Source organism: Asterias amurensis, chromosome 4 (genome assembly GCF_032118995.1).
Source record: "Asterias amurensis chromosome 4, ASM3211899v1".
Classification (NCBI taxonomy): Eukaryota; Metazoa; Echinodermata; class Asteroidea; order Forcipulatida; family Asteriidae; genus Asterias; species Asterias amurensis.
The window spans coordinates 26,832,382-26,853,549 of NC_092651.1; the positions used below are offsets into that span (position 1 = coordinate 26,832,382).

At 36.0% G+C, this 21,168-nt stretch overlaps 1 protein-coding gene across 2 annotated transcripts in view; it reads right to left on the minus strand.

The window, feature by feature from the left end:
* LOC139936218 (uncharacterized) overlaps positions 1-21,168 on the minus strand; it is a 132,479-nt gene that overhangs the window by 109,926 nt on the left and 1,385 nt on the right. For both annotated transcript variants that reach the window (XM_071930992.1, XM_071930991.1), the window contains exon 2: positions 6,222-6,370. In XM_071930992.1, the coding sequence (XP_071787093.1) occupies positions 6,222-6,370 (149 nt within the window). The remainder of the gene's footprint in view (positions 1-6,221; positions 6,371-21,168) is intronic.

A 21,168-nucleotide genomic window follows, 5' to 3' on the forward strand; every position in this document is an offset into this window, starting at 1 on the left:
AGACCTGAAACCCCCTGCTTCTGTAAGCACCGATTCTTACAGTGAGCAGTGCAATGACATTGGGCACAGATGTTACTTCAATCATACATTACCTTTAACTCCCATGAGTGATTTACTAGGATCCGTTCTCACTCTAACTACAATCCAACACCATAACATGTCACTCAACACCTCAACTGTTGAACTCTGATTATGGAGTTAATTGAATCAAATTAATTGTGATACAACTGGTAATCACATTTCAACATTTTTTAACACAGGTTTACTTAACTGAAAACTGTAAACTGAAAATCAAATCGAACATGTTTATTTTAGTACCAATGAAACTTGTCCACAACTTCAAAACTTCCTTCCCCCAGGGACCTGATTGAAAAATGTAACCGGAATAAACATTCTAAAACACAAAGGTGACTTTCCTGCAATGGATGTTTCCATGTCCAACCAGTAACCATTTTAGTATTTAGAAAGATACCAATATCAAAATTTGTTTTTCAGAAACCAATTCAAGACAGTGTTCACACTATGAGCACAATTTCATAAAGCTGCTGAGTAGAAAATTGTGCTTACTTAATTATTCAGCTTAGCTTCACTTGCAGGAAACCAGTCCTAAACTAGAACATAAATTTTCGACTGGTAACTGTTACTTTTAAGCAAGATTTGTAAAATATGCTAGGCAATTTGACATGCCATCACACTGGGCCCAATTTTGTAGAGCTGACTAAGCACAAAGAAGCTAACAAATGGTAACCAGAACAAAGTTACCAGCCAAAATATCATGCCACATAATAAATATGTGACTGGTATTCTACCCAATTTTGCCTAGAAGAAAATTGCTAAGCATCCTTTCCTATGAAATTAGGCCAAGCATTTTATCACCCAACCTAATAATGGATTTGAGTCAGCTACTTTGTTTTGTTATTTGCAATTATTAGCACCTTACTGTTTGACCATCCAAAATAACATGTCACATTACATGTAGAATCTGTTACCAGTACCCTGCCCAATTTTGCTTACAAGAAAAATGTCAAGCATCCTTTCCTTTGAAATTAGGCACAGCATTTTATTAACCATAAAATCTAAAAATGGTCATGAGCAATACTTTGTTTTGTTATTTGCAATTAGCACCTTACTGTTTGACCATCCAAAATACCATGTCGCATGTACAAAATGTGACTCGTATCCTGCCAAACTTTGCTGAGAAGGAAAATGTCAAGCATCCTTTCCTTCCAAATTAGGCCCAGCATCAAACCTAATAATGGTCATCATCAGCTACTGCTACTTTGTTTTGTTAAAGCAATTAGCACCTCCCTGTTTGACAAGGTAGGCTAGCCAGCCAGATCAGCACATGGATTTGTTGACATGACCTCAATATCAGGGTTAAGCGTAAATGGAGTCACATTTTCTATTTTGATTTTTCTGAGAGCCCCCAAGTGATATTTCCTTCTGGTAAATTAGCAGCTGTGATACTCATTAGTGTTTCTCTTGAATCCCTAGAAGATACTTAAAGGCACTAGACACATATTTGTAATTACTCAAAATAATTTTAGCTTAAATATAAAAGCCTACTTGGTATGAGCAATGGGGAGCTGGGCCCAATTTCATAGAGCTGCTTAAGCAAAAAATTTTGCTTAAGCAAAAAATTCATAGCTTAGTAAAATCCGATTACCGGCCAAGACTCCACTCAATTGTTATGCTAAGTAAACAACAGCTAAATACTAGTCATAAGCAATGCATATGGCATGAAATTTTGGCCAGTAACATGTGTAAAATAAGCGAGCTATTTTCGTGCTTAAGCAATTTTTTTGCTTTAAAGCAGCTCTATGAAATTAGCCCCAGCTGGTGATACTATAAAACATTGTGAGAAACGGCTCCCTCAAAGCCTTTTATTAGGCATCTGAAGCACACATATTTGGGCAACAAGGGTGTTTTTTCTTTCATTATTCTCTTGCAACTTCAATGACCAATTCAAAACCTTTCACCGATTTTATATTAGTACGCAGGATGCAAATATTTTATACATAGACTTTTTAGGCTATTGAATCACAATTTTTAAGATTTTTCTACAGGGCAAAAAAAAATCGGAAAGCAGACTTAAGTTAGGAAGAATATCATGTCTGTCCTAAACAAAGATAAATACAAGCAACACTTTGTGAGGGGCTACAAGGAGAAATTAGACAGGAATCAAAGGAAAAGGGGAAACAGGAAGCACTTGGCAAAGTCCAGAAACAAGTTAGAAACTCTTCACTTTACGGGGGGCAACAACACCAGGCATGAGGAAAGAAAGAGTTTGAACAGACGACTGCATATATGGGTTAACAACTTTACAACATCATTTGTTTAGTACACAGAAACATACTATATTTCCACAGGAAGCTATAAAAACAAGAAAACAAACAATGAAACAATGCAATCCCTTCAGCACAATGCCTGCAGTGAACTGGAAATGAAATGCGGAAATTTAAGAAATGTCATTAGCGGTTTAGCCTTGCTGCTAAATTAACGACGGTGTAATTAAACAAGCTAAACACGCAGCTCGTTAGTGAATGTCAAAGTCGGTTAGTGTTTCAACTTAGGCAGGATACGAATACAAACTAGCACTCATTAGAGACTCAATGGCTTTTAAATTAATGACAAGACATCAACAACAACGCCTGGAATTCAAACTTAACCTCAGATTAATGACGCATCCGCATTGGATTAATACTTAACCCAAACCATAGGTAACAACATTCCAAGGGGTAAATAATTGGGTGTCAGGTGATCATGGTTATGCAGCGAACCAGACATGATACTTTACAAGTCAGTTTTACCGAGACGAGTCGATGCGGGACTTTTTGAAATATTTTTGAATCTCTCTTTCTAAAACTACATTCCTTCGAATTGAAGGGAAATGTTTCTTAAAAATGTATTCATTATCAACAGCTGCAGTGCTTCTTACAAAGTAACTTTTCATGGTCACTAATTGTTGAAGTAATTACCAGAGGTTTGTCCTTCCTTATTTATAGTATTTAAAAAATGTCTATAGCAGGTCAGCAGAACATTTACATATATATATACCCGAACATTACTTCTGGTATTTCATGGATGTAAAATACAAAGAAAACTGGGTTACCAGTAATTTAAATCAATACATTTTAAGACAGTACATTCCAATAACGCATTTTGTTTTATAATTTTTTTTATGATCATGGACAATGGTTGAATGCTTATCAAGAAAGAGTATACTAAGTTCATTGTTCAACTTCTACGTGTGTGTTCCTGAAAATTCCACAAAATAGCCTACCGGTTAACATCTGTGCAACGATTGCAATGCATGCTTTCCACATACTGTTGAATGTTCTTCTAGGGTGCACAATAACTGCAAAGTTTCACTGTGAACTAAACTATTATGGTCCCATAAACTGTCAAATGTACTCTCTCCAGAATATATTGTTTGTTTTCCAGAGGTTACAGCACAACATTAGACCTACTGGGGTCGATTTCACAAAGAGTTAGGACTAGTCCTAGGAGATATACAAACTGCATGGATAGTCCTAAATTAGGACGAGTGACTGGTCCTAACTTAAGATAAAGCTAGTCCTAACGCTTTGTGAAATCTACCCCTGGGTATTTATATCTTGTGTTTTTTATCAAATGCCACAAGGAACACAATATGTTCTTTTAAGTTCCAGTAGTTGGTAGTCTTTTCTCTACCTCCAACACAATTTCTTCAAAATCCTGTTATCTGCTGTGGAATAGGGTGAATGTATTAACACTATCTGCTGTGGAATTGGGTGGAAGTACATGACATTGATAAAGTCATCAATAAACCAAAAGGGAAACTGACTGGGTACATTTTAACTAATTTTAGGTTGAGCGAAGAATAGTTTACTAGCTCCATGACTAGACCAACTGGACTTGAACCAACTGGATTTGAATCGTTATAAAGCAGTCATGACATTTGATCGTTGGATAAAAGCAGGAAAATGGTCACCTTCAGGGGTTTCATATACTTTTCCTGCTATTTAATCACAGTTTTTCTGATTTTCCCCGAGGGCAAAAACATCAGGAATCTGACTTCAAGGGAAGGTACACGTTTGGTAATTGTCAAAGACCAGTCTTCTCACTTGGTGTATCCCATCATAACCATAACATAACAAGCCTGTGAAAATTTGGGCTCAATCGTTCATCAAAGTTGCGAGAAAATAATAAAAGAAAAAACACCCTTGTTGGACGAAAATAATAAAAGAAAAAACACCCTTGTTGGACAAATTTGTGTGCTTTCAGAATAGCAATAAAAGACTTCTAGCTAGAAGTCTTTTATTATTTTATGTTACCAAGTCAGTTTTTAAGTTAATATTTGTTTTTAGTAATTACCAAACGTGTACCTTCCCTTTAAGTAGGAAGAGTATCATATCTGTGTTCATGTATTATGATACACCCCCAAAATGAAAACTTTGTGGAATTCAGTGGAATGTAGGAGGGTGAGCAATACAGTATGTGTGTGTCGTACCATGGAGGTAGGATTAGATACCTCCATGGTCGTACCATTTCACAACTAAAAACCTACATCACAGCCATAAAAAAAAAAAATGGAATAAGTAGGATTTGAAAACTTTGCATGGTGGAAATATGATATGGAAAGGTTTGCGTAATCATGTAATGACTATCTCTAAATGAGTTGGGGTGGTTCTGAAAAGAACCGTTAGTTTCAACTCAATGTTTCCATCATGCTCTGATCGTCTTCTGAAGAAAAAAAATTGAAATTCCCCCAACTGACTCACAAATACAACAAATTTTGCAAATAATCTAAGTCCGGAAATCCTCACGATTATTTGCAAGTCACGCACATTCCAAGTTTCTTCCTCATGTATGTTGTCTTTTTTATATAACGTGCCACAACTGATCATCCAGTGAGAGAAGACACACAGATTCTGACCATATGTTCTTGACATTGGTGTCAATTATTAGTTCCTGTGGAAATGATCTGTTACGATAGGGACAGGGGACACTGAATTCAATTCAATAATAAAAGTCTTTGGGTGACTGTACGGACGACGTGTGTGCAACGGACGACGTGTGTGCAGCGGACTCGGCATTTAAAGGCACTGGACACCTTTGGTAATGGGGGACTTTTGGAAGGTCCTTGTTCACAGTTCACACTAGTAGTGCGCATGTCTGTACTGCGGGCACAATACTGAGCATGTGCGAGCATGCCCAGAGCTAGGAAAAAGGACTGTAATGTCTGCTGCCACCAGTGTCTGAAAAGTCTCCCAATGTCAAAGGCTAGTATCCACCCTTGGTGTATCAAAACATAATGCATACAATAACATTTGTGAAATTTTTTAATCAATTCGTCATCGAGGTTGCAATGAAAGAAAAAAACACCCTCGTTGCACAAATTTGTATGCTTTCAGATGCATGAAAGATGCTTCAGGCTTCTTTCTGCGATTCAATTATTTTAGTGAGACATTACCTCTTCTCACAATGTTTTAAACTACCAACAGCTCCCCGTTGCTTGTTAACAAGTACGTTTTTAGCTAATACTTTATCTAAAATACCAATCAAGTCCGGTGCCTTTAAGTTTCTCATGAAGTAAGAGTAGAACAGGTGATGATAAGTAGGTCAGTCATTACAATAATAACAAGCATCACCCCCCCTCCCAGTATTTGTAAAGTTATTTACCACATTAAGACCCACCGATGCAAATTTTTAGCGTTACATAAAACCAGGGGTGTAGTGACCGGAGTCCAATTTCTGAGAGCTGCTTAAAGTTGCATGGCCCTGATAAAAAAAAAATCTTTTTTTCTTCTCTGAATGATTTTTGACAGATGAAACTGATGGCCTAGAGAATTCACTGGGCTGCGATAACCCTGCAATACCTTTTTTTTTATAAACAGGTTACTGTTTTACAGCTCTTAAACAATTTTGTTTTGTAAATATTTTCTATCCTTAAACAACTATGTCTTAAATTTGTAAATCAGTGTAATGTTTTTTTCTCCATTTTTTAATCGCTGTATATTTTCTTGTATGAATTCGACCTCTGGTCACCTTGGGAATTTTTGTTTTTACAGATGAAACCAATAATGATAATTATTTAGTAAGACACTCCTGAGGATATCAAAAGGCTCCAATAATACGCGCCTAGACATAGATATTGGATACAAATGTCAGCAAAGAAAACAACAGGTAGACAGACAGACAGACAGACAGACAGACAGAAAACAAACAATGTGACCTACCTTTGGATGATGAGTTTCAAGTTGCTAGGGGAACCCTTGACAAGTTGGATGGCCTCTGTGTGCGATTCACATTCCTCATTGTTAATGCTCAAGATGATGTCATCGACTTGGAGGACTCCTGATTGGCTGGCCTTCCCTTCTGGCTCAATCTGATTGGATAACCCAAAAATTTAAAAATTCAATTGGACATTGTTTTGCACTTATATACCGCATGCACAACGAAGAATGCACCTCTGAACAATCACATTTCCGTAATTTCAGTAGTCAATTCCATAATTTTACTTACGAAATGACAGACAAGATGGGTGTGTGTAGGGGCATTGTACAACACGTACATATCCAGTGAAGAGTGCAAACACGCAAAACTACTTAAGTCAGGATGTGAACCTGCTACCTCCCTTACATACCAGTGTCCAGTGTAGCAATGCCATGCCTAGCCAGGGCAGTCACAACAGTAGTTTCTCAAATAGACAACCAACCCAGTGTTAACATTCCACATATAGTGATGAGAATACACATGGAAATCACCTAAACTACTAATTACTCGAATGAATCAGATGTCTTGACTTAACGTTTTTATGCTACAAATTTCAAGGAAAGAATACCTCAGGGGTAATGAGGAAATCTGCAATTAAGAAGGAAATGTGTAATTTACAACATTAACCTAAAACATTAACTTTTTTTGTAGTTTTACAGGCAAGAGTGCAGGGTACACTTTAAAAGCAAGTTTGGGTGTGGCAGACAAAGTGTTTGGATTGTAGATGACAGATCACTGATCAGCAAAGGTGTTACTAGAGCCCTTTCCACTTTATCTACCTTTGATCTGTGTAATTGTCGATCAGTGTAAACAAAACTTCTACATGATTGTGTATCCGCACCCACACTCTGGAACTCTCTTCCTTTACATATCCGAGCTACATCATCTCTGGACATTTTCAAAACACTGCTAAAAACCCACCTATTCAAAATTTCTTATGATTGACTTTCTGTCTGGTTTTTTTACCATTTATTTTTTGCCAATACGTTCATGTAATTCAACTGTTTTATTCAACGTACTCTTATTTCTTTCCAAGCTACGTAATTTGTACTCTTTTTTGTTACTCTCTCTGTTTTTTGTTTGTCTTATGCGCCTCGGAATAAGTTAAGTCTTAGATAGATGGCGCTTTATAAGTTTTAATAATTATTATTATTGTAACACTGACCTGGAGATTCCTTTCTCACTACACTACATCTAACACTGACAAAAGTTAAACCAGCGCCAAACTAACACTAAGATGGGTAACCCGAAGTCCTGGCGTCAATTTCACTAGTTTAAAACTAGGACTTGTCCTAGGAGTTATTAAAAACTAAAGGCTTCTCCTCTAAGTTAGGACGAGTAACTTGTATTAACTTGAGATAAGACTAGTCTTCACTCATTATAAAATCAACCACTGGACGGGGTTAAATAATTACTTGGATTAAGCCAGTTTTGGGTTTTTTAATTCTGAGAATTTTTAGCTAGTCCTAGAGCAAGGCATTCTAGATAATCTGTGTGTTAGATTTGTCCTTAACACAGAGATTCTCCAGATTAAAGTGTAGTGTGAAAGGGGCTTATGTAATCAGCACCAGACTACAATGGATATGTATGTATTCAACCTTTCTTAATGTAATTTGAATCCTAGACAAGCTTTACAAGCTGCAAGTGTGTCCTTCATACAAGACAAAATGCTTTGAATGCCTTGCCCAAATATAAAGTATTACGTAATTGGAAACAATGCGTTAAATAAAAGAAGCAGTCTGCTAAAAATGTTTTACAGCTACATTTATTACGTAACCTCAACAGTCCAGTCAATCATAGAGTAGTCTCCATGGTCAAACAAAGAATTGTGAAATCTGCACACACATTAGAGCAAAGAACACTCACAAAGTATTACGTAATTCGAAACCACATGTTAAAAAAAAAAAAAAAAACAGTCTGCAACCAAAATGTATTGGTTCCATGGTCAAATGGTTGTGAAATTTGTACACACATAACGCAAGAAAAATCATGTTTAGCGTCATGCTTTTTTTTTAAATGAAGGAGGAGGGCCTGTTTTTTTTGGGTTTTTTTAAATGGACGCTCAATACACTTTAAAAGACAACCGGCTGGGTTAATTAAAAGATTTAAAAAAATGTCTGAGATCATTATAAAATATCTATCTTTTTTTTCATAAAAAAAAAAATAAAAAAAAAAAAAAACAGGAGGCTGCCTCTAAAAAGTAAGGGGGAGGGGACACTAACATGTTTTTGTTTTATTTGGCCTTATATAAGAACATGGACACTTCTTCATATCATCACCAAGGACATGTAAAGTCTATTATCATGGTATCCATAACACATTGTTCCAATACTATTTCACTGATTGCTACTATGAGCCTAAGTGATTAGTTGTTATTTACATGAGTCTAGATATTAAAAACCTCTCATCTTGACACCTGTGGTCCTAGAGAGGGTGGACACAGGAACCTGTTTACTCAGACCATGGAGGAAGGAATAGAGATTGGTTGGACTGGATGGGGGCGGGTGTGTGTCGGGATCCTAGCAACTTCAGGGGTGAGCCATGGAGGAAGGAAAGAGACATGTTTACATTACCACTTATCTGGATTATAACAATATATATTTATACTAGTCTAGATATTCAGAACCGCTCATCTTGACACCTGTGGGTGCTAGAGGGTGGACACAGGAACCCGTTTGCTCAGACTGGGTGGACTGGGTGGACAGGGGGCGGGTGTGTTGCCATCATAAGGAACTTAAGGGCTGAGCCAGTGGGTACAATGGTACAATCATTACAAAAGAGATGTTTACATTACCACTTTTCTGGATTATAACAATAGATATTTACTCTAGTCTAGATATTCAAAATCGCTCATCTTGACACCTGTGGGTGCTAGAGGGTGGACACAGGAACCCGTTTGCTACTAAGACTGGGTGGACTGGGTGCTGGGTGTGTGTTGCAATCCTAGCAACTTTACGGGCGAGCCAGTGGGTACAATCATTACAAGAGATGATTTCACATTACCACTTTTCTTGATTAGAACAATAGATAACTACAGTAGTCTAGAAATTCAAAACCGGTCAGGAACCTATTTACTCTCAGACTGGGTGGACTATGGGGTGAGCCAGTGGGTACAATCATTACAAGAGAGGTGTTAACATGACCGCTTATCTGGATTATTACAATAGATACTGGGTGTGTATTGATACAGGATTAGGTATATTCATCAATTAACGCCTTAATCCTTGGCTTTAGTATGGGTGCATAAAGGTTCCTCTGACCTATAGGGGAGGGACTGTCACCAAATATTGGTTCTCTGGGTGAAGTTGCCCAATAGGGGAGGTACTGTCCCCAAATTTTTTTTTTTCTTTGGTGTAGATTTTTTTTATAGCTGTGTTCCCATCTGACTTTTTTTTGTAAGTACCACAACTTTTTTGCAGAATGAAAAAGTTAAATCAACCCTGTCAACTTAACGCGATGTAAAACTAATGTACCGAAAGGAGTCACGAAAGCTTTCCGTGAAGCCATAGTAACTTATCAGAGGCGCTAAAAAGTCCAATGGGAATGACTCTGTGCTGTTAACCTACTGCAACCATGTTGTAAAAAGCACGGTAGAATTAATAAATAACAATAATAATCATAAGGAAAATAAATATTGCGCATATATCCACCTAACAAGGTGCTCAAAGCGCCTGAAAAGAAGAACACAGAAACAAATCAACAGAAGGAAGAGGGAACATTGGGAAAACAAAAGAAATAAACTACTGAAAAGCTGTTTGAAACAAATGAAACTTCAATTTGTCTTTAAAAGTGTCCACGGTGCCACTATCCCGAATGTGTTTTGGCAACTGATTCCATAGGAATGGTCCACAGCGTGCACAAAGGAATTACACCAACGCCAGTCACTGTAACTTTCCACATGGCAGCAAAAGTTGCCCAATAAGGGAGGTGGAGGTACTCTCCCAAACGATTCCTGGGTGTGCGTGTGTATGTGGGGGGGGGGGGGGGAGCTTGCCATCTTGATTGTTCAATAAGGGTGGGATCGTACAAAACTATTGATTATCTTGGTGTATAAGATCTAGATTGCCTAATTGGAAGGGACCGTACCTAATCATGGGGTTTTCCATTAATGGGAGATCTCAGTTACACAATAGCAGAGGGGTCATCCTGAAACATTGGGTTTTTCCTGGGAGTTTATGAGATAATGTCAAAATGATGACATTTGAGATAAAACTGGATGGTTCAATCAGTTTTAAAAGTGCCCGTTTTTGTTGTTGTAATATACAAACATGGGTTTTTACCTCATGTTTCACATGCTTGTTTGTTTGTTTTATCAATGATTAAGTGCTGCTTAAAAAATGAGGCAGTGTATAAAAACTATATTTCTATGAAAATTTTAAGCTGGTTTTCCCCCTTTTTTTCCAGAAGTTTGTTTTCATTTGTTTTAAGTGTATGACTAGAAATCCTTGATCAAGTAGCTTTTATTGAAAGAAGACCTTGATTCGACAAATCAAGCGTGCTTTGAGCTCACATGTTGTTGCATTTTTTCTCCTGCTTAGTCAGTAAGTATTGTCTGCCAAATATGCAGCTTGCTATTGTCATGCAGTAAATGCATCACACTTTTTTCAAAAAAACAGATGCATTGGCTTGTTTTGATTTCAATTTGAAAAGAAAAATTGACTTTTTATTATCATGACCTTATACTGGAATGAATGACATTGGAGATTCCAATAGAGAATAATACGGATATGATACAATACAGTTTGTTTGCAGTGCTGCACACAATGCGCATTCCAGGATAACAGCACACGTAAACAAGATCAATTCATAATGCATTTTAGTAAATTATGCAGTGATCTTCATGAAGAGAATTGTGCATTAGTTCGCCAAAAGAGGGGGCTGTTCATAAATACTTGTTTCCAAATAACCCAGTACTATTGGTGATGAATTAAAAGAGAGGTGCATATAGTACATTAATAAATAGTACAAAGTCTAATAATGTTTGCAGTTAAAGGAACACGTTGCCTTGGATCGGTCGAGTTGGTCTTTGAAAAGCGTTTGTAACCGTTTTTTATAAAATGCATATGGGTAGAAAGATGTTGTAAAAGTAGAATACAATGATCCACACAAACATGCCTCGAAATTACGTGGTTTTCCTTTTACCTCGTCGACTAACATGTCGGCCATTTATGGGGGTCAAAATTTTGACTCCCATAAATGGCCGACCATGTTAGTTCGCACAGTAGAAGGAAAACCACGCAATTTCTAGGCAAACTTGTGTGGATCATTGTATTCTACTTTTAAAACATCTTTCCAACCATATGCATTTTATAAAAAACGGTTACAAACGCTTTTGTTTTGACCAACTCGTCCGATCCAAGGCAACGTGTTCCTTTAATGTACTTGCAGGAAATAAATACTTAAAGGGGTCTCATTACATAAATAATCGAGAGAGAGTGTATCCATTTTGATTGGTCGGGAGGAGATCACGTGCCATGTTTAAAATATAAACATGGTGAGAAATGTTTAAAACAAATCCATGGCTTTTGCAACCTTACGCTTGGTGTAAATTTACGCGCAACAAAATCAATACATACCAGTACTCAATGTACAGTACAATCCATTAGTGCGTGCGATACGCACAACCATCAAGCGTTTTTTTAACTTTTGCGAAATGAAGCCTTAGGACATGAGAGGAACTGAAAATTTACAGAAATGTTTTACAGATTTTCCAACACTAATTATTACTTTCATTATTTTGAAAAGATATTTGGGAATAAATGAGGGGTAATTCAGTCTTGAACGCTCTTCTAAAACCTTGCAGGGTCGTTGCTGTGCAAAAATGTGCAGATCCTATTTTTATCAAGATGATGTCATTGGATGTTTTGGATGTTGACCAATTTGCCTGTAAGGTTATTGAATACAAAGGCAATTGATAAAATTTGTGGATGTAAGAACTTTTCGCAATTTAATCTCTGTCACGTTTTGGGTGTTTTTAACATTGCAAGCGCCAATTACGGAATGAATTATAATATTAAATTACATAAAATAAGCACACTAAAATGACTGTCCTGTTATTGGTGCTTGCGCTGTTGGATGTGGCTAAATTCAGTATTTAATGTGAGGTTAATAATAGTTGGACACTTGAAATTGTCTCCCTTATTCACATGAAGAATGTTAGTACATCTTAATATTGAATTTTACAAATTTCCTTTCCTCTTTAAGGATTTTTGAAGAAAGAATGCTTGACAAGAACAAGGGATTCTTTGATCTAAATTGAGAAGTAACTTGATCAAGCTATTAGGACATGTGCGTGATTTCAAAAACCTACGTTTAAATTAAGTGCTAACAAAAAGCCTAAAAGTCATTACAAGACAAATTTACACACAAAATTTATCCCGTTACATGTGTGTCTGAAAGCAACGAAAACAATTTAGCCCTTTTACATCTGCAGCTGGGTTTATTTTGTAAGCCATTAACTGCATTAGTGAAAGATTGAAGTGGTTGCAACACTAGTGAGTAACATTCCTTCATGATTCAAAACCAAGTCCGAAACAATCATCCATACCAAAGCTCACACTTAAAGGGAAACTGACATCCAAACTTGTAGGTAAAGAAACAATTTATCCAAACAATCTGGACTTCATGAATGTTTGGGGTACAGGTTGGATCATTTGTTTATTCCAGCTGCCTCTGATTCAAATGCAGGACCAAAGCCAAAGCCCGTTTAAAACTTGTTCCGAGTACAAATTTGCTCCAAACAAAACTAAAAGCAACTCTTGGTAAGGGCCTACAATAAGAAACCATTTATAGATGAAAATAATTCATGGGAGCTGAAGGTAGTCCTCTTAAAACCATTATACACTTTCGGAACAAAAAAAAACAAAAAAAGTTCACAGACTTACATATAACTTACAGGGTTTACAGAAGGTAGTGGTGAAAGACTTCTCTTGAAATATTATTCCATGAAATGCTTTACTTTTTGAGAAAACACTAAAACAATTATTAATTCTACAGATTTATTTTAAACACATGTCATGACACGGCAAAATGTGCAGAAACAAGGGTGGGTTTTTCCGTTATTTTCTCCCGACTCTGATGACCGATTGAGCCTAAATTTTCACAGGTTTGCTATTTTATATATAAGTTGTGATACACGAAGTGTGGGCCTTTGGACAATACTGTTTACCGAAAGTGTCCAATGGCTTAAAAAAAGTCTAGATTTTTAGGATTGGAGGGAAACATACAAGGAGTTGCAAAAAAGCTGTTTGATTAGCAGCTCTTTCTCAGCAAAGCAAGAGACACAGTATATGGGTGAGAAGAAGTGAAAAGCCTTTTTTCTTGCTCAAACCTCCTGACAGGAGGGACAAGGTCAGACACACTGGTGGTAGATTTACCATGACAATATCCATAAAAAAGACCTATAGGCTTGTTACAGAAAGTATAGACGTACTTTGGAAAAAAAAGCAATAGTCAAAGTCATGGTTTTGATAAAGAGCATTTAACTAAACTGAGGTTTTTTTAAGCCAAAATAAGTCTAGTATTGGTACCCTTTGTTTGTGTTTTGAATTTCAGTTTCCATCCCGACAAGACAAAGGGAATTAACATCTTTACTGTAGTGTAGTACATAAATTTGCAACAGAAACAGATTTTCCGCAAAATTGTAATTTTGCATACAAAATTCTGTTAACTGAATTTCTCCACTAACATTCTTTCCTCGTGACAATCGAATCTAAAGTTGGCCCTGATCTTTTCTTTTTAATAGAGATACACATAATCGTGCGAATTGTTTATATTTCACAGTTTGCAATGTTTTGCTGTTCAGGTCTAGTTTGGAATGTCAAGCATGTCTTTTGTGCGACACATTCTGGATTTTATTCCTTCCTGCTTTTTAGTTTCATTGTTGTTATTGATTGTTGTTTTCTCAATTATGTGGCAATTGTTGCTGCTTTTGCTAATAGTAAAGGAAGATCCCATCAATAAGCCAAGAAGTAGGCCTACATACCATGGAGGAATTTGATCCTTGTGTATTGCACAATGAGGGGTGCAACAAGGGGGGCCAACATGTTGAGACATGTATTGTAGATTTCTATGCAACTCCAGATGGGGTATCAAAAATGTCACTCATACAATGTGCAGCTAGTTGTCTGCCATTTGAAAATAAATGGCCAGAGCATAGAATCCTTTGCTCTATTGTAACAAGCTAAACAATGCAATAAAACTTCCCACTATTTTCAGCTGTGGTTTTCAATGTGGCTCAAACCTCAAAGAATAGGTAACCCATAATCACAATCTTGGGTTGGGTTAATTGTTGTTTGGAGGCTTAAAATATTATTATCAGACTGATTATTATTCTCTTAACTATCACACCATGCTGTGAATTTTTTTATAGATTATTTCTTTTTTATAATTAATACAGGATTTGTAGATCTGTCCAAATAATTGCAGATAGTGTTTTGCCAAATTGGGCATATATATAAATCAGTTCAGTGAGTCAGGAGAAAATAATGAAACAAAACTATGTCCAAATTTCAGCATGTAAACACATCCTTTTTAGCGGAATCCGTTTTTTGTTTTTTTTTAGGCTTTCAGACTCAGTTTTCTTGATTAAAACTTCGCAGATTTTTTTTCCACAATGAACTTAGTAATCAGTTTGTATTCAGACTTAAATAAACTTGATGTTTTTTGTCCTTGCCATCTTTACCAGTCATCTACATCACATACCATTGAGCATAAATGTTTGCTTACAATTTTTCTGCTTTCTGTTTTAAAGACACTGGACACTATTGGTCTTCTCGCTTGCTGTATCTCAACATATATACATAAAATAACAAATCTGTGAAAATTTGAGCTCAATCGGTCGTCGAAGTTGCCAGATAATAATGGAAGAAAAGACACCCTTTTCACACGGAGTTGTTTGCGCTGAGATGGTTGATTTCGAGACCTCAAATTCTAAATCCGAGGTCTCCAAATAAAATTCGTGGAAAATTACTTCATTCTCGAAAACTACTCCACTTCAGTGGCAGCCGTTTCTCACAATGTTTTATACTACCAACCTCTCGCCATTAATCATTACCAAGAAAGGTTTTATGCTAACAATTATTTTGAGTAATTACCAATAGTGTCCACTGCCTTAAAAAGCAAAGCTATGCAGAAAACCAGTCACAGACAGTACGCGCAAGATGCAAAAATATTTTTGGCACAGCTTCTGTTTATGCTAAAAAAATTCTATGGAATTGGGCCCAGGGTAGAATCAACATGAAAGAAGGATAAGAGATTTGTGAATATTGCGGTTAAGGGTCAATTATGAACATAGCGCATTAGCTGAACAATTTCACATTTGACCCGTCACACTGGGAATGTCAACAAAATCATGTTAATAAATGCCAACTGAACAATGCAGAATGTTTGCATGAATGAGAGAGTTAAGTTAGCTGCCTGCCTGCCTGACGCCAACTCTATGTATACTTAGACCACAGAATTAAACTCAATAATTACATGGCGTTAAAGTTGCCGGCACGTTTTTTTGGCACAAAACATTGGGGGGTTTCCCAAGAATTTTTCCCTACTAAAATTAAAACTGTTGAACTTCTTAACGCAAATAACACAATCACTTTCTCAAATGCCACAGACAATCCATAAAAAACATGTAAACATGCAAAATTGTTGGTAAATTGCCAAAGGACAAATGTCTGGATCACAACAATAGTTCATTTTTAGTCTTGATTTAACTACCACTCATAATCATTTATAATTTTTCAGTCGCAGCCAAGAACCTGCCCACAACGTCATGCCAGAAGTGTCTATCCCTCAATCTACCACTTGGCCCTTTAAAATAGAATCATTGGGAAGATTTTGTTGTGCACTACCTTAAATGATGACTGTAACTTTCTTCAATCCATAAATATTGCTATTTCAAAATTTTAATCCAGATTTTGGGGTTAAATCAACCAAAAACCAAACCTACCATCTTAAAACTCCTATCCAATAAAAATATACGTAGAGCAATTGTAGGTTCAACAAATAAACTATCAGACTTATATGATTTTTTGTCAACAAACTAAATGCCCCTCTATTAAAATCTAGTTACTGCACTGTGACGGTAAACAGAATGTTGTAAATGATTGAAAAGTTTGAGCAAAAATTCAACAGGGTTTTTCTTTATGGTCTTCAATGATTCGTCATGGATAGTTATGTTTTTTAGTCAACCATGCTCAGACCTAGGTCTAGTCACTGCACTGTGATGGTAAACAGAATGTTGTAAATGATTAAGTTTTGAACAAGAAATAACAAGGTTTTTCTGTACGGTCGTCATTGGTTCAAATTCCAAAAGGTGCTTATCCACATTGAAGGAAGATGCACAATGTACGGAAAAACCTCTTTTCACAACCCATGTTATAATGTATCATCCTTTAAAAAAATAATAATAATAATGATTTAAATATGATGATTATTTGTACAATGAGTAGCACTAAAACAATAGATATTATATGACATTGTCTAGGAAAAAAACTGCAGGCTATTAATTATCACCTCTCAACTTACCCTGTGAGCTACCAAAAACTATCCAACCTTTTCAAATAATGCTCAATTGCCTTATTTTCAGATGTGGATAATATTCTTTCTTAAATATATGTTAATTTGTTTTTGAGTGTGTGAATGTTCTTTTGACCATTTAACTGCTTGTGATTGCTCCCATTAATACATCAGAAAGATTCAACCGAACGTGACACTTAAAGCCATTATACACTTTCGGTAAACAGTATTGTCCAAGTCCCACACTTCGTGTATCACAACTTATATATAAAATAACAATCCTGTGGAAATTTAGGCTCAATCGGACATCGGAGTCGGGAGAAAATAACGGGAAAACCCACTCCTGTTTTCGCGCGTTTCGCCGTGTCATGACATGTGTTTATAACAAATCCGTAATTCCCGTTAACGAGAATTTATATTGTTTTACCGCTTTCTCAAAAAGTAAAGCATTTCATGGACTAATATTTCAAGAGAAGTCTTTCACCATTACCTTCTGTAAACCCTGTAAATTACTTGTAAATCTGTGAACTTTTTTTATTTCTTCTGTACCGAAAGGGTCCAATGGCTTTAAAATGTGTGCAACCTAAACTTCCTGATGGCAAATAAAATGTAGTTTTATTAGCATGGATGGCTAACATTACTTTCGGATTGGGCGATTTGGGCTTTAAAAACTATTTGTCATTAAACTAATATGGTTGGATTGCTAGACAGATGTTGTAAAAAAAGAGTTGGTAGAATGATTAAAATACATTCCTTGACATTGAGTGGTTTTCCCTGTTAATTTTTATGTCAACATTTGACATTTGGTAAGAACTACAAAATGGTGGACCACCTGTTGGTTCAATGTGTCCATTTAAGCACAAGGCCAGCTTGTGGTGTATGGGGTACTTTGTTGAAAATACCCTAAAGTACTTCAGAATATAAATTCTAAAACCTTAACATTTAACATTTTCTTTTCAAAGGTGTACAAAGATCAAGCCAAGTACTTAAACATGAAAGTAAACTAAACCTGAAAAAAAATTAAAATGCAAGCAGAAAACAAACTGAAACCATAAAATAAACTAAGTTCAACAAATAATCAGGAACAGAACAGTCTTTCCTGTACAAACATTACAAATAAAAATATACCCCAAATATTTACTTTTAGTTTGTAAGATGCAAGAAAATACACAGCCATGTCTTCAACCATACATGACAATAATGACTGCAGTGCCAAAACAAGAAAAGTTAAACAAACAAAAAAGAAATAAATTAAATAAATATTTAAAAATATACGATACAAACAATTTTGAATAACCTCAGAAAACACAGCATTTTTCTCTGCCTCGTTAAATTTAATTGTTTAGGCCTGTTGATTACTCCTTTAAGTCTAAAATTTGTTCGTACTGTTTTTATGAGGTATGGAAATGAATTTAAGTTTGAATGAATGAATGAAATCCTGCAATTCAAAGCTTAGGTAAACACTGAAAGCAAGCCTTCACACCTTGCTAAATAAGTGGGCACCATAGAACAGCTGCATGTCAGACGACACAGCTTGTTTAATTTGTTAAATTGCTTCATCAAAAAAACTCAGTGTTAACCTAAAAATATTTAAAATCAAAAACACTGAATCTATAAATCTTGTAAACAGGAAGTGCTGTATACATCGTTGTTAAAAAAACAATGTGGCATATTTCATTTTGCCTACCCCTTAAAAAAAAATTCAGTAATTTGTTGGGTCTCTGCAACAAGGCCTTATCCAGCGAGGTAGAAACACGTACAATAGGACCGAATCAGACTCCTAAATGAAATGTTTACATGCACGAAACCATCCGAAAAGATCCTTTGTGCGCTGCCTTGCGTGTGAAGTTGCTTCCGTAGCTTATTCTTTTGTGATTATAAATTGAAGTAAAGTGCCCAGACATTATCAAAGAAAATAACCATTCCTAAATGCTGTATTTAAGCCCTACCCAGTTTGGGAATTTAATTTGAATGCATGTCACATGTTCAAGTTGGAGCTGCTGCACACAAGGATGCATGCACAGCTGATACTCTGAAATGGCTGGTGGTGCATTGATTTCATTGAATTTCTTGCATGGTTCATGGGAAAATAATTGACTGGGCTGGGATTTACGAAAATGGCCCTCATTGTTGTCTTTTTAATAATATACACCAACAAATGCATTGTTATTATGGTGAACTTGTTGAGGGATCAGAAGTGTGTACAGTAACTAAATACCACCCCGACCAATCAAAATCCAACAGGTTTTGTTTGAATCTGTTGGACTGAGGACTGAGGAGTGTAGGCCTACATTCCGTTTTTATGCTTTACATTAACTTTCCATGGGATCAGGCATACCACGAATCAGAGTCCAACAGAGGCGTTGAGTTACTGATTCCGAATGGTGTTGGACCAATGATTGTTGTAAACTTTACATGGTGTCAGGCATTCCACCATAATCAGATTCCAACGAATGGATGTTGAGTTTTGATAGAGTGTGGAAAGTATTAAACCACTTTGGAAAACGTTGCTTTGGATTGGTCGAGTTGGTCTTTGAAAAGCGTTTGTAACCGTTTGCTATAAAATGCATATGATTAGAAAGATATTTTAAAAGTAGAATATAATGATCCATACAAGTATCACTCGAAATTTCATGGTTTTCCTCTTACCTCGTCGACAAACACGGTCGGCCATTTATGGGAGTCAAATTTTTGACTCCCATAAATGGCCAACCATGTTAGTTCGCAAATTTAAAGGAAAACCACGCGATTTTGAGGCAAATATGTGTGGATCATTGTATTCTACTTTTAAAACATCTTTCCAACCATATGCATTTTATAACAAATGGTTACAAACGCTTTTTTATAGACCAAGTCGTCCGATCCAAGGCAACGTGTTCCTTTAAATATGATTCAAAAACGAAACATTTTACAAATTAATTATTTTCCTCCTAAAATCTGTGTCCCAAACAAATTAACTACAAAAAGAATGCTTTCTGAAAATGCTTCTGTTGTGAGTTAAAAATCAAACATGAAATCATAGTTGTTATGTGAACATTTGTGCTTAGTGTTCAACAAATTTATAATTAAACAAAAAATTGATAAAATATTCATCATAAATAAGGAAGAGTCAATTGATTTGAATTAGTGATTTTTTTTTAATGAAAACATTTCAGTATTTATTTCAGTACTTTTTTGTTGTGACAAAACTAATTGTGAACAAAATCAGTTAAGATAGAGATTTTTCAATGGCACTTTTCATGTGCAACTTCTTAAAAAGGAAACTTTGACCTTCATTTTGTTTCCTTTGACTGAGACTATTAAACAGTGATTCAGGAAGTGATTGCATTAGGGAAATGCCCCATACAGGATGTTGTGTGTTGCTTGAATTACTCCAAACTTACACAAAGGAAATCAAACACATTGTATTTAGATCCCTGGGAAATGTGGCGAATCTGACTTTCACTCAATTCATATCCAGATAAATAAGATATCATTTTTGGACTTAAAGGAACACGTTGCCTTGGATCAGACGACTTGGTCTATAAAAAAGCGTTTGTAACCGTTTGTTATAAAATGCATATGGTTGGAAAGATGTTTTAAAAGTAGAATACAACGATCAACACAAGTTTGCCTCGAAATTGTGTGGTTTTCCTTTTACTTTGTGAACTAACACGGTCGGCCATTTATGGGAGTCAAAAATTTGACTCCCATAAATGGCCGACCGTGTTAGTCGACGAGGTAAAAGGAAAACCGTGCAATTTCGAGGCATGTTTGTGTGGATCATTGTATTCTACTTTTACAGCATCTTTCTACCCATATGCATTTTACAACAAACGCTTTTCAAAGACCAACTCGACCGATCCAAGGCAACGTGTTCCTTTAATAAATGATAAAGTGGCATGTCTGATGAGGAAATTAATCATTAAAAAACTCAACACACATCTATATGCAGGGTTTACATGCCAGTAGGACCCAGTTAGATTACCAGATTAGTTTTATATTATATTATTCAAAATAATTCAAACTTCATCGCAGCCAAAGGCTGTAATGTGTTTAAAATACAGAGTTTTCACTGACGCACAGCGCACACCAATGGTAATGGCATGTTAAAAATGTACCCCCCCCCCCCCCTTCCAAACATTGACTTAGTCTGGAAGTCTTGAAAAAAAAAACTTAATTATTATTAAAAATATAAACCAAACATTATTCTCTCTCGAGGTTTCGGATTAATAATATTAATAATAATAACAGCGCATAATATCACATTTCACAATATCAATCTCAATGCGCTTTACATGACATAGGCTTAGACCCAGTAACTGGGGCGCTGTACTCCTTTTTTAGAAATTTTGACATTCTCAGTCGAACTAGCTAGGAGTACAGCGCCCAAGTTACTGGGTCTAGGCTACAGAT